This window comes from Paralichthys olivaceus, chromosome 17 (genome assembly GCF_024713975.1).
Source record: "Paralichthys olivaceus isolate ysfri-2021 chromosome 17, ASM2471397v2, whole genome shotgun sequence".
NCBI classification, from domain to species: domain Eukaryota; kingdom Metazoa; phylum Chordata; class Actinopteri; order Pleuronectiformes; family Paralichthyidae; genus Paralichthys; species Paralichthys olivaceus.
This window is the reverse complement of record NC_091109.1, coordinates 5980622-5994694: the sequence shown is the minus strand read 5'-3', so window position 1 is coordinate 5994694 and position 14073 is coordinate 5980622. Positions and strand designations below refer to the sequence as shown.

Sequence of the window (14073 nt, the reverse complement as noted above, 5' to 3'; positions counted from 1 at the left end):
AGCTTGTCTGATTAACTGTTCAGATCTCAGGCCTGAAATACAGCTTTGACTTTTTAAGCTGTCAGTTTCAACAAGTACCATCTCTCCCCTCTGAAGAGAAAGTAAAGAATGAGAGTATTAACTCTCAACTCATACTGTGAGACTTGGGCGATGTGAATTATAATCCATTGCGGCTGTTCATTAAACTCTGTGCCTGCAGGGGGAAATGTTTCCAATACCCTTCAAAAAACTTCTTTTTCAGCAAAGTGAAGGCGTTGACCATAAAGAATAGATTACTCAGCTTTTAGTAAATGTGTGTGTGTGTGTGTGTGTGTGTGTGTGTGTGTGTGTGTGTGTGTGTGTGTAAGTATGAGAAGGAAAAAAAACAAAAAAAACATGGCGAGATAAAAAGAAGAAAAGGTTGATGTGTTTGTGAAATAGAAAACAATAGTTTACATCCCTCTGCTACATCCCGCTCTGTTTACATGATACAGTGTAATAATAACCTTCTTTTATTAGATTTAAATGTCAGATGGCTGCTACGTTATGCAACCATGTTTGAAGATGGTTTGGGAGAGGATTTATCTTTTAAAATAAACTAGTTATTAAACTACTTGGCCTTAAAAAACCTTGTCAAATGTCTTTCATTAATGTTCAGTATGTATTGAACAATAAGTACTGTATATCTGCTCGTAACAGTTGACGTTCCGTTGACTAAACTGAACGTTGCCAGGTAGAAACGAGAAAACATACGATTTCATTGATTCGTCGGAAAATTATTACAAGTTTTTGATGAATTTTGTAAACTAAGTGATGGGGTCTGAACTGTGGATTAAAAATCTAATGGAACATTGTCACATTTTGTAAGTATGAAGAAAGTAAATGATTTGTTATTGAACTTTAAAACATCTCATGTTACTCACACGTTGGTGGTAAAAATGCCATAAAGCAGCTCCAGCTCAGGCAGGTAAAATGTTCCCTGCAGCTCGTTGTAGTTGAAGGGGATCTCTCCGGGTCGGGAGCAGTTCAGCCTCGCTTTCATGAAGGTCGTCCATGTGTCCTCCAGGAGGAAGCGCCCGCCGATGTCATTCTTACAGACTCGCCCAGCGCGGGAAAACACGGTGCGGCCGCAGTCGTGCTCCACGGCGTTTTCCCGGAAGAAGAAGTAGGTGAAGTTACCGATGTCGTAGGAGGAGACGAAGTTGGGTTCTGTCAAAGAAAGCGGAAACAAGATGAGTGGGAGAACGACAGAGAGAACACAGAAATAAAACCTGAAGACAGCCAAGAGAAAGATGGAGTGCGGAGAGAGAGGGAGGAAATACCACAAGAAAAATATTTAAGGTTGCGGTGGCGAGAGGGAAGGGGAGAGTGAGCGGGTGTATGCTATGACTGATTGACTCAGTGTGTGTGAGAGTGCGGCCCACACAACAGCAGGTGAACAGGATTAATAACTACAGACTTTGTTATTAATGGCGTTGTGTTGTAATAAGAAAACTAATTTTTCACTCCCTACACCTAAAGGTGAAGATGAGAAATGGACAAAACAGGTGCAGCGTAATAACTCTCGGTGTATCTGAAACACGCAACCTACACAACACTGTCACGACGAGGCGTTCATCTTTATGTATGACACTATTGGATCTAAACTGCACACTTTATTCTCGCTGACAGTGATTTAATCCACCTTTAAATGAAAGTGTGTCCCCCCCCACCTCACCTCATTTCAATCCCCTCTCCTCGGCACCCTCAGAGGGCGGGAGGGGGGGAGACAGAGGAAAAAAAATCAATTTCCCATAAAATTAGTGATTAAACTTTTTTCTCAGAAGGTTGAATGCTTTTTATTTTCAATTTATCTTAAATGTGAATCAGATAAAAGACACTTGCTGACAAGATACTGATTCAGCTGCTCCGCTGCGGGCTTGACACCTTAAGATGTCTGAAGTTCTCCGACCTGCACTGAGGGGGTCAGCATTTGAAGGGAGTCTGAGCTCCCAGGGAAGAAGACATTGATTTTGGATAAATATTACGTCTGTCACAGAAAAGCTGAGATGAATAAAGATTTCTTTAGTTGCTTAGTAACTTTCGAGATAATTGCTTTTTGCAGACAAAAGGCAACTGAACAGTTATGAAGACAGAATCTTGTTCTCCTGAATTCGCTGCACCACTTAGCACAGCCTGGTTGTGAATGGAGAAGCAGAACAATCCTTTAACCAAGAGGGCGACGGATTCAAACTCCCATGTTAGATAACCATCTGCCAAGCTTAACTATGCTTGTGCAACACGCTGAATCCCCACCAGCTGGAGCATTGATGTCATTTTTGTCCGTTATTGTGTTTCTTAATATTAAATATCCATCTTTTTTATTCTAGCATGTTTTACACTAATGCAGTGCCCACTCTAAACGAGACTGTGATACTGACTGCAGCTATCAACCGCATCCTGTTATATTTTGTATCATCAATATTTTTCATAGATTGAAACTAAATTGCTTTATTACTGTTCAGGTGTGGTTTATATATAAGTTTAAATGATTTACTTTACTATAGACAAATCTTGCTTTTCAAAATAAAAGCTCAGTGATTCGGCTAGATGTAAAGCACTGCAGCAAAAAAAAATACGTGGAGCTTTTATATTGTATAATAATAATTGCAAAAGAGGAAGTGTTTATATCAATGTTGCTATCCGTGTGCTGTAGGATTCGACTTCTGCTGTCGTTTATCCGAGGACGCAGCAGACAATGTTTTAAACTCGGTTCACAGATAACCTGTTAAGCCCTGCCCCAACTGACTGCTAGAGAACACTGGTCGCCTGTTTATTCAAAGTTTATTGATAATCTCATGTCCAAATCACACCGAACAGTGCACTTCCCTGGGTCGCTAACAACACACATGCCAAGTGTGAAGCTGATAAGATGAATGATTACTCATGGTTTTCACATACGTTTAAGGAATTCGTAGATAGATAAACTAAAATATTTACCATTGAGCCACTTGGAGTTGTACTGGGCGGTGCGCAGCGGTGGAAGGCCACCCAGGCTGCGGTAGATGGCGGGATCTCGCCCAGAAAAGTCCATGGCAGTGGCGGCATAAAGCTCCCCGCTGGAGGTGATGAGAGCGGTGGAGTTGTGCAGCGGGTTGTAGGGACACCGAGCCATCCCACTGATCTGATCGTGGATCTCTGTCAGATTAGTCAACTGTAACACAGAGAGGGAAGCGGTATAGGGAAGAAAAGTTTAAAATGGAAAAAAATCAGCGTTTACAAGACACAGACATCAGTCCAAAAAGAATAGCAGTAAACCCTAAGTTAAGACGGTAAAAATAAGAAGAAACAATATCTGTGGGAGCAAGGTGCATTTTTGTGTTATTTCTAAATAATGGATGAGTGTAGAAAACCTGCATGAAAATATAGGAGGAATTAGAAAAGGGCAGCAATAAAATCCAAATAGGAGTAGTCTGGTAATAATTTGTTTGTTCCTGCCAAACACACACAGATATATAAGAGCAAAACCTTCAGGAATAGAAAACATAATCAGCAAACGCATTAAGAATCATTAGCAGTGTAAAACACACAATCAGAGCAGCTGCCTCAAATCTAATGTTAAGAAACCACCTGTTAAGAAAGCAGTAAAAATTCCTACAACAGGCGTCTTAAATCAAGTTAACTCTTGAATGCAGCATTTCCCTGGTTTGGCTTCTGATGTCTGCACCACACAGCCAGCTGTTAGCCTGCTTATAACATTATTATACCGTAGCCCATCTTAAAAAAGGCTGTGTGAACTCAAAAGAGCCTTGATGTAGGATACAGTCTTCTCTTTGCATTCTGCCTTTGAATATGAAGCCAAATCCGACTCCCCGCTTTTTAAAACATACTTTACAGCATGACGCTGGCTTAGTCCTGACACACTGCACTGGTTCCTACTTTAAAGAAAATACAGGCCATAGCTCAGTGACTCAGCCTTGAATACGAAAAGGACGAATGTATTTTTTTTAAATCCAAGATGTAATTACAGTTTGTGGTGCAAAAGTAAACACGGTATGAGGATTAGCTCGTGGTTTGTACTTCCATCCAAGGCCATCTAAGTATGGGCTGATGCAAAGTAAGAAAGATTGCACTCTCCTTATATCCTGTTTTGAAATGTGCAAAAGGCAATTAAAATTATTCTACTCGCAATTTTCTGTCAATCAGTCAGCTTCCACATATTTGACTCAGTCGGAAAGACCTCGAGGGACGGTGAAGGCTGTCGAGTTCAATCTCACCTCGCTCCTCGCACTTTCAGATTTTCACCGACTGAATAATCTGTGGGCAGCTCTTCCACACAGGAGGTCACACTCCTTTCACTCCTTGGGGGGGGCATGCGACTTCTTTAGCCAATTTCCTGGAGCCGGTCAATTTAGATGAAGGGGTTTCTGTTAACTCCTGCCACCTCTGCTCCATCCCAAACCACAACAACAACAGAGCAGCCCTGTCTGAGCCTCGACCTCGGATGAAAGCCCGGCATTGACGGGGTTTGTTCTGTGGGCTGGAATAGCCACTCTGAGGTCAATTGGGTCATTTAAAAAAAAAAAACCAAGAGATAAATAGATTGACTGCAGTGCATCCGTTGCATTTTGAGGGAGCGGAGTGAAAGTGGTCTCTATAGTGGCCCCAGCAGCTGTGGGATTCTGTACTTTGAATGCCTCTGATAGAGACTGTTTCTGAGAGGGACAGCTCACAGTTCAGACAGACTGCTGTGAGAGCCGGTTGGGTTCCACGTCTTGTGCTACTGACACATTCTTATGAATACTGAGAGGATTTTCAGTTACCCTCAATGACAGGGATTGTAGCCACAAGCATTACATGTGATCTGAGATCTATTAGTGGATAGGATTTTCACTGTGGATGGCAAATGACAAATCCTCACAGCTATATCCGTCAAAAGAGTGTGAACATAATGTAATAAACAACTTCTTTATCTGGAGACTGCTCAATCTTAACGTGAGCATGACTTTACAACTTTAACATGTGTTTTAAAACAGCGAAATGATTAATCTAAACAGAGGATAATAGTCAGGTGTCCATCCAAATGCAATTCCTGAACTCAATTTCCAGGTAAAAAGCAAAAAGAAATGCAAATGAATGCGTGTGTGTGTATCCCCTACCGCTGTGCAAATATAAGTTTGTTCAAAGAGATTAACAGTTGCTTTATAACAATTCTTCAGTCGTTTGTAATTATGGCACCGCAGACCAAGAGGACACAACAAAATGACGTTACCGAAGGAGCGTCAGTCAAACTTCAAATGATGGAAAACAATGTGGAGAAAACAAAGCTGAGATACAGAATTAGTTTGTTTCATGTACTAATTGGAGGAGCTCCTCATCACCAGTCAGTTTCCACAGGACTTTGTTGCATTACGGATTTATCAGGACGCAAACTTTCCCACCTCAGCTGAGTGTAATAATCATATGTCTGAAAATGCAAATGGTTTCAATAGATGTGGAGGCTTTCCCAAAAGTCAGACTTAAACAAAACTGTTGTATACACAAGGTTATTAACTTAAACAATTTACTAACAGTTACAGATATACCTTATAACTGGAACAGTTTATGTCAGTGTTGTTTGTAGGCTGATATTGAATATATTCATAATATATTCAATATATTGAATAATATATTGTATATAAAATATTGAATATATAAATAATATATACAATATTCTGCAGGATTATATTACACTGATTATACAGTACATCACATACTAGTACTGCACCTTTGTGTATTATTTAATTACCGACTACCGTGAACAGGAGCATATTGTATATGTTATTTGCTAATGGTGCTTTATAGAAATACATTTAATTGCTGTAGTATTTTTCCATGTGGGTGGGGAAAGCTAATGAGAACTCAAATACCAAAAAACAGAATCAGCTTTATAGTCATAAGGTCCATCAGTATAACACCTGCCTTATTATCTAATCATCTGCAATCTGAGTTACTGGCAGATTGTTTGATTATTTACCATTAAAACTTCAGTTAAAACTACAAGATGATAAGGAAAACAATTCAGCTGATTCTGAATTATAATGCGAAACATGACAGTCACTAACAACATATTTCTTTGTTTAAATTATCTTTCACTTTAGAAAGCCTTCAAAATATGTCTTTTATGTTTGTACAGAGAACTGACTGAGACCTCCCTCAATGACCTGGGAGGAGAAACTTTTTTCATAACTTTCATTATCATTATCATGCTCGTACACAACAAATGGCTAAAAGTCAGAGGAAGCACTTTAATCTATAACCAGAGCTCTGATTAAACTAATAGAATATTCTGCACCCCCTGTTCATCCATCACAGCTGATAGTAAATCTTCCTGAGCGTGATTCCATGGCTGTTCCTGTGGCTGACCAGTGTTTCACATTAGCGGACGTTCAGTGGATAAATATGACAGGTCTGATGAAATACTGCTATAATAATGTCATGACATTTCTACTATATGTATTTCCACAGTGGTAAACAGCCATTATGAGTCAGTGACCTTTGTATGCAGTGCTTTTGGACAAAAACAAATGTCATCATAATGGTAAACCCCATGCTTCCTGCTCCTCTGTTATCCCACTGCACGAAACGTAGCTTCAACACTCTGAAATTTTACATGTTGTTCTAAACTTCACTTCAGTCGGCCTTGGTCACCAATAGGTTTCTTAGCTGATACTTATGCAGAGAAACATGGTTTTTAGCACAAACCAGTGGTGAATTATATAAAAAAATAATGCTCTTACTGTGTCAAGACCCTGCTGTGTCAGCATGAGATTTAAGAAAGAGAAGTAAAATACACCACACAGAACTACAATTAAATATAGAGGAAAAGACAACATGATTATATAGAGAATATAGAAGTTAATAATTGCAATGAGAAGGGCAAAGCAGCACATTGAGACAAAGACTGTGTTTACTCATAAACATGATTATTGGCAGTGATGAGCCTCAGACAATATTTTGACTGCTATGTTCAACAAGTTTCAGGTAACGCCACTTCTGAAATAATCACGCTTCATAAGACTCATCAAATAATTTGTCTACGTCACTGACTGCATGGTGGGAACAGCTATGAGAGCCGATACTGTAAAGCCTGAGATATGAAGAGCACGACTCAATCGCACCTTGATCATCTTTGACCTTTCCTTCTGACATTGTTGGTTCGATCAATAACACTTAAATCCTATTTGTAGTGTTATCCGACTTATTGTGTATGAAATATTACTCTTATTCAAGGATAATGGTTTATTAACGTCCGTTTCTGGAGTGTTCACTTATGGACTTTCAGGGCACAGTGACTAATAAATGTGACACATGCAGAATTACAGAAATATAAAAAAACACTGGAGCCACTGCAGCTGCTGTCAACATCCATATTCTGCACTGCGGAGCGGCAAAAGGCTTTTGGATTTTGACTCAAATTCTCTAAATTCCGCGAATCAACAATGCAATGAAATTAATTTTTTTTGCAGAAGTAGAGAAGAGTCACTAAAGATTTGCAAATACATAAGCTACTGCTGCTCGCACGCCAAATTAAGCTGCATTAGCACAACCTGAGCAAATTGACCTGCTGGAGGCTTATTTTTATTGCTCGTGACAATTTTGTGAGAAGTGTTACATCACAGCGACCACTCAACAAAATAAAAAAACAGTCCAAGTTAGCATTTACACCAAATTTGGATTGACAACCCAAACAACATAACACCCAGGGCCACAGCTGCAGCCTGCCGATAGTTTGGTTTACATAAGATAACACCAGAGTGATAGCTTACATGACTGTCAGTGAGCAGGTTACAGGTTGTGTTCACAAGGTCATTTACATATTAATAGTTGCCTTAACGGCTATAAGATTAAATAGTATTTGAATTAACCATAGACTGTAAAGATGGGCAACCAATCTCCACTTTATCCCACTATCCAGAAATTAAGCCAAATAACCCATATGAACACTGCCATCTTGCAAATTTAGGGTCTACATAGCAGTGATCGGTGGATGGAGCCACGCCAGATGCAGGACTTTGACTTTAAACCCGAATCAGTCTCACCTGTCAATCGTATATATGTTTATATAGTTTTTTTCATTTATAGACAGTATAAATGCAAACACCCAATCTCAAATCTTGAAAGATAGGGGGCAGAAATGAGAAGAATCTTATGTAATCTGCCCCTTTCACAAGACTAATTAACAAGCAGATAATTCAATAACATTTAAAATATCATCAATCATGATATTTCATTCCTTTTTCTAGCATTAAAGAACAAATCAAAGCCAAAATTATCGTAAACACTTGCACATATAACTCCCTTTCATGTCCAAAGAAAATGTACTTGATCTATCCCAGGAGGAGGCACGATTAATAGCCTTTAAGATAAGATAAGACTCTTTACTTTTGGCTTCACTTTTGGGAGCAGTCATGTCGTCCATCTTTATATATCTATGTCTACGGTATGAACCAAATATAAGAATCATGGATGGAAGAGAGAATGTTCTTGTTCCTACCGTTCGGTTGGTGCAGATGGGGGTGAAAGCATTGGTTCCACAGGTAAACAGCCTGTTCCCGTTCACCAGCAGCACCCTGATGTAGTTCTGGCATTCCTCCTGTGGAAACACAGAGAGCAGTTAGCAGCAGCACCATTATCTGTCTATTGACAAGCAGCAGTGTTGGGCAGGGGGGCAAAATTACACTTTGTGCCAATAAATGAGACAAAAACCTGCAACCGCGAGAAAGCGACTCTAAAACGTGGCCAAGCTTGATAGAGTCAAATCAAGGCTAATGCCTGCACAGCTTAGCTGTCTCACATCTTAATTCAACAGGCACCAGATGTGGAGAGGGATCTGAACAAGGTGGAGGACAGATAAATGCAGCCGGCGTGGGAGAGGACCACTCAGGATTAGTTTAGAAAATTCCCTGCGGCTGTTGTTGACCGGTCAAAAAGTGAATTAGAAGTGTAGCCTCTAATATACATCATTCAATCATGTTTCTTTTTAGCCTCGCTCTCTACATTAATCAATTCAAACCACTTGTCTCTAATTTATGATGAAGTACATGCTCACCACTCTTGTCTTGGCTCGCTCTCCACTTTGAGGTTTTGACTTGACTTTTGACGAACAAACCACTCAGTTAAAAGCGCCTGGCAAATAAGCAGGACTGATGGAGAGAATGATTGACGGAATGACTGATTGGCGTGAACTCTTTCACGCAGGTTTTCTGGGGGGATTAGCATCAAGAAAACTCACAGTAAATGTAACAACAGCAAGTCGGTAATCATGTCAGAGAGCGGCGTTTGTTTTTGTCCTGGGACAAGGTAATACATGGGTCCCCTCCATTTGAAAGGGGCTGTGGCTGGGTTGAAGAGGGGCCCTCGTAGAAATTTAAAACCTTGTAAATCTGCTATTGTCTGAGCCACTCAAGGTGCCCAGGGCGACAAAAGAGTCTGATTTAGAGGCGGACGGCACCGCAGCAGAGATGGAGGGAAGAAGGAGAGGAAGAGGGGTTTTATTTCTCCCTATCAAGACAGAGGTTGACTCATAAAACAACTTGTTTCCTGGTGCTAAGCACAGCTTAAGCACGTGTGTATGTTGTTGTTTGTGTGCCTGTTCATAACAGATGACAGATGAGTGTGTGTGTTTAGTTACACTTGTAATGTATGCCTATATATCTGTGCTATTTGTACATCGTGTTATGTGCTGCATACTTCTGTGTGTGTTGGTGTGTGCTTGGAGAAGTGTAGTTGAAGAAGTCCACATAATTCAATTCTTCTTTGTTTCTACAGTAAATACCAACATATTTAATATTTGCACAGCCTCACAGTGTTGACTTGTTTGTGAAAACTTCCTGACAAATGTTCCACGTCTGTACTGTAATACCAATCTGTTGTGCTGTTGGCTCTCGCATTATAAAACAAAACAGAGGCGGCAATCAAGTCCTGTCAAGTCAATTTAACTCTCCTTTCTTCTCCTGGTTTGAATAAATCAAATACATAAGAAAAGAGCGGGCGTGTGCATTACGAGAGAAAAGAAAGACAATCACTTGTAAATTCACTGAAAACACAGGCGAGGTATCTTTGTAATGGCTTAAGTGATGGTATATTGGTGCACACTGAGTTAGGTAATAAACCATCCAAAGCCCAGCTGCAGGAGGATGAAGACTTTTAATGCTGTTCTTAGTGAACAGGAGACGATCCTCAGTGAGCAAAACAATTGGACTCCAAGAGACAGCAGCGACTCTCAAAGACTGAGGTGGCTTTGGTCTGTAATTCACAATCTTGTTCTGGCCAGCCCCTGTGTATGCCTATTATGGGTCTCTAACCACCTTTCACAGGAGGATAAATACACGGTGGTGCACACACACACACACACACACACACACACACATACACAGGGCTGGGCAGTTCACCCACAAGTCAAGTTCAGCTCTAAACCAGCTGTTGGGTAGAGAGACCCTGCCAGCTATAACCACAAAAACATACAATCGAGAACAAAGCGAAGAAACTCCAAAAACAATGGGAACTCCCTCTCTGCGATGTCTATAAATAAGAGTGAAGGTGTGGTTGGGAACCTTTTAACTTCACAACAAGTTGATTTGAATCCTCTCTGAGGTCGATCACATATACAAAGCAGGGATTCCGAGAGAGTCTATACGTTACGTCTGAACAGAGAGCTCCATGTTGCTCTCAGGCTTCCTTATGTTTCATCATAACTTGAGAGTTTTTGATTTGCTGAGCTATTTGGTTGTGATGTGTTCTCTGGAGGTGATTCGACATGGCAGAGAAATCTATGATTTCTGTCTTTAGAAGTTCATCAGCAGCACTGATGCTCTGGTGGGAAATTCTGACAGCGGAGGCCTTCAGGTAAATTCCATGTGTTGTTCTTGTGAGAACACATCACACAGGAAGAACAATCAATCCACTGACTCCAAGTCAAGATGTCAAGAAGATTGTTATAGTTGTGTGTCTTATAGTTACACTATTAAAGGGACTTTCCATTAATTTTATCAGTCGTCTCCTGAGGCTCTGTAGGGTGCTTTGTCAAGTCTGGGAAAATACCCTGTGTGATGTCATCAGATTAATCTCGGGTTACGCTTAGTCATCACATTTTTAGTCACATTTGTGGCAAGCTCAAAGCATGGCCATGTCACCTCTGGGTCTAAATACAAACTCAAAGGCCCTGTTCAGATCTGGTATTAACCCTTGAAGACCATATGTGACATATGCATGTATGTACTTTTAAGACGCAAGGTCAGCATGCTTCTCCCTTTAGAGTCGGATGAGACATGTTAGTCTTCTCAATGATGTCATTGTCTCCAAGACAAGTAACTGATAAAAAATATTGTAATTCATGGGGAAATGCCTCATGGGAAATCTGATCAGACAGCTTTAAGTATGTCTCTTCAGACAAACGTCCTGTGACCACTTGTGATCAGATCTCTCCACCTCCAAAATGTGGTCTGAGAGATCAGATCTCAGGACGCATAGAGGACGCCTTCGGGAGCTTTCAGACCTGAACTTAGCATTGACTCTCACTCATGACGGATGTTGAGACCAGGTGTCAAAAAGCCAGTAGCATGGCCAAAGATTGTGGTGTTGCAAACAGTGTGTGGCATTTGAAATATGTTGGCGTTTCTAAAACATGTAGTGAATAATGATGAGATGTTATTGAGCTGCATCTAACAACAGATTCAAATGACAGCAAAGAAACACCCGAGCCAAATTCATGAAAAACACTTTACAGTGGACAAGGACTTTTTTTTTTTTTTAACAATACCACAACTAAACCTTGTTTTCCTCAGCATCGTGATAAAGCAATATACCAGTGTGACATTTCTGATGCTCCGGCGTCACTTAAACTCACCTCAGATTTTCCACGGCTGAAGCAGGCTCCCTTGGTGAACTCGTCGCAGTGCCACTCAGCCTCCTACAGAGGGAGAGAAAGAGAGAGAGAGGAAAAGCAGTGTCAGGCTCCCAATAAACCATCAAGGAGAAGCACACATCATAAACATTTCGGCGCCATGTCACCACGAACCACTCTGAAAACCACTCTGGGAACCCAAACAAAACAATGCTTGGCTCTCAACTGTGGCAAAATTCCCACCTCTCTGAAGTCAATTTGATGTCTGGGGACTTTCTGTGAGATAGAGCGGCAATAAAAAAATGCCACAGAAGACATGAAAACACAGAAAACTAAATGATGATGAGCTTCATCATCAGTGTCTGCAATTATCCGTCAGTGTCGCCGGCTGCAGGAGTGTTTTATATATTTTTCGCACCTGTATCCAGTCAATGAAAGCTTTCAACTCAGCAATGAAACTTCACTCAGTGACATTGTGGGTTTTCATTTTTCAGACATGGTCAATTCTTCCTTTTACATGGACACACCTAACCAGTCAGAATGCGTGTTGTCGACAATGTGAAGCATCAGATGTAGTAGAAGAACAACCTTCTCCTCTATCCTGACATTTTATTTATCGATTTATTTGATATATTTTATTTTATATTTTAGCCAGTGCTCATAGTTATTTTTATCTTTAATGATATTATCAAGCTAATTAAAGCTAGCACCAAGCAATAGGCGACCCAACTCCCGTCAAAGATGCAAAAGGACCAGGACCATATTTTCTCAATTTTAAATAAACACATAAACATGAATTAAATATTTGTTAACATAAATTATCTTAACGGGGGGCTTTTCTTTTTTTAATTCTCTGCTCCTCTCTGATCACTCTCTGGTGAAACACACGTTATAAACACATGTGTCACCGCAAGTAACAAAATGAATGATCTTATCACAAGTGAACAACATAAGGTTAAAGATAAATACCTGGAATGAATTATCTACTTATTACGCTTTGGTTTTTAAAGCAATTTGAACCAGATCATGCAAACAACAATCTCCTGGCACAACAACCAAATGAAATCACATTTCGCACTGTACGTAACGTAACGCAATGACATCATCACTAGTCTACACTGTGATGAGGTGAAAGACAGAGGTCTTAGCTTTCCGGTTAGAAAATAAACTTCTAATTATTATAGCGCCACATTTAATGTGAAGAGTCAGGCTCTCTTCACATTAAGCACATTTTCTTTTTCGTGCCCTTTATTTGTGTCGCCATTGATGTGCACAAGCTTTTAGTCTTCCACTCGCACATGCACACTCACAGCACAGCACAAGTTGATAAGCCATGTTAAACACAGACACAGAATCCAATTAAGGTGCATATCAAGCAGAGGCCTCAAAAAGCGACGATGAAGTGAATGCCGAACTGAATGCCAGTTTGATTTATGTGTGAGGGAAAAGGAGGGTTCTGAAGACATAACAGGCAAATCCCTGGAGAAGGATGTCAATGTAATTTACATGTGAGCAAGAAACAGAGCTTTTAAATTTTTACAACAGGAGAGCGAGGAATGAGAGCGAGGAAGATACTAAACCCTTGTCTCGTCTCCTCCTCAGGTGAAGACACCACCGTGCTCCAGTTTCTACCGTTTAATTTCATCGTGACCTCTGGGGAGGAAGGGAGTTCCTATTTATGAAATGAATGTTGGCCTCTGGACAGCACTCAAGCTTTGACAGGCAGAAGTAGCTGCTATACTCCCACCAGCTCCAGTGTTACTGGCAATGACAAGTTTAACGCCAAGTCACAAAAAGTCTCCCGAAGTAAAACTATTCAACTTCTTAGAGATACGACTTTCTGGCAGTAATAACCGGGCTAGTGGCCAGAGCCCGAGGACTGCTCTCAGTGGGATTACAGTAAATATCGCTAACTGAGAGAGAGATTTTAGATTTCACCTTGGTATCAGGGCTGTTTTATGCCAGGACAAGAGGGGGAAGAATAACCAAACCCCCTCAGTACTAAGCGGAACTTCTTTCATTTCCTCTTCCAGAAGGCTCTGGGAGTTTCCTCTGTGTTTTACGACAAGAACTTTGCCTTTTTCAGCTCAGTGGCCTCTCTACTGGGAGGCATAGAAACTGTTGTATGTACACACTCACATAAATGCACACATAGGCAGCGGCGGGGGGGAGCTTAGAAAGAAGCAAGAGCTGAGGGTGTGTGGTGGTATTCAGAGAGGATAAGACATGGA

At 40.6% G+C, this 14073-nt stretch overlaps 1 protein-coding gene across 3 annotated transcripts in view; it reads right to left on the bottom strand.

The window, feature by feature from the left end:
* sema5a (sema domain, seven thrombospondin repeats (type 1 and type 1-like), transmembrane domain (TM) and short cytoplasmic domain, (semaphorin) 5A) overlaps positions 1-14073 on the bottom strand; it is a 122448-nt gene that overhangs the window by 55363 nt on the left and 53012 nt on the right. For all 3 annotated transcript variants that reach the window (XM_020087793.2, XM_069512859.1, XM_020087794.2), the window contains exons 5-8: positions 11846-11908; positions 8495-8593; positions 2959-3172; positions 903-1188 (exon numbers count right to left, since the gene is read on the bottom strand). In XM_020087793.2, the coding sequence (XP_019943352.1) occupies positions 903-1188; positions 2959-3172; positions 8495-8593; positions 11846-11908 (662 nt within the window). The remainder of the gene's footprint in view (positions 1-902; positions 1189-2958; positions 3173-8494; positions 8594-11845; positions 11909-14073) is intronic.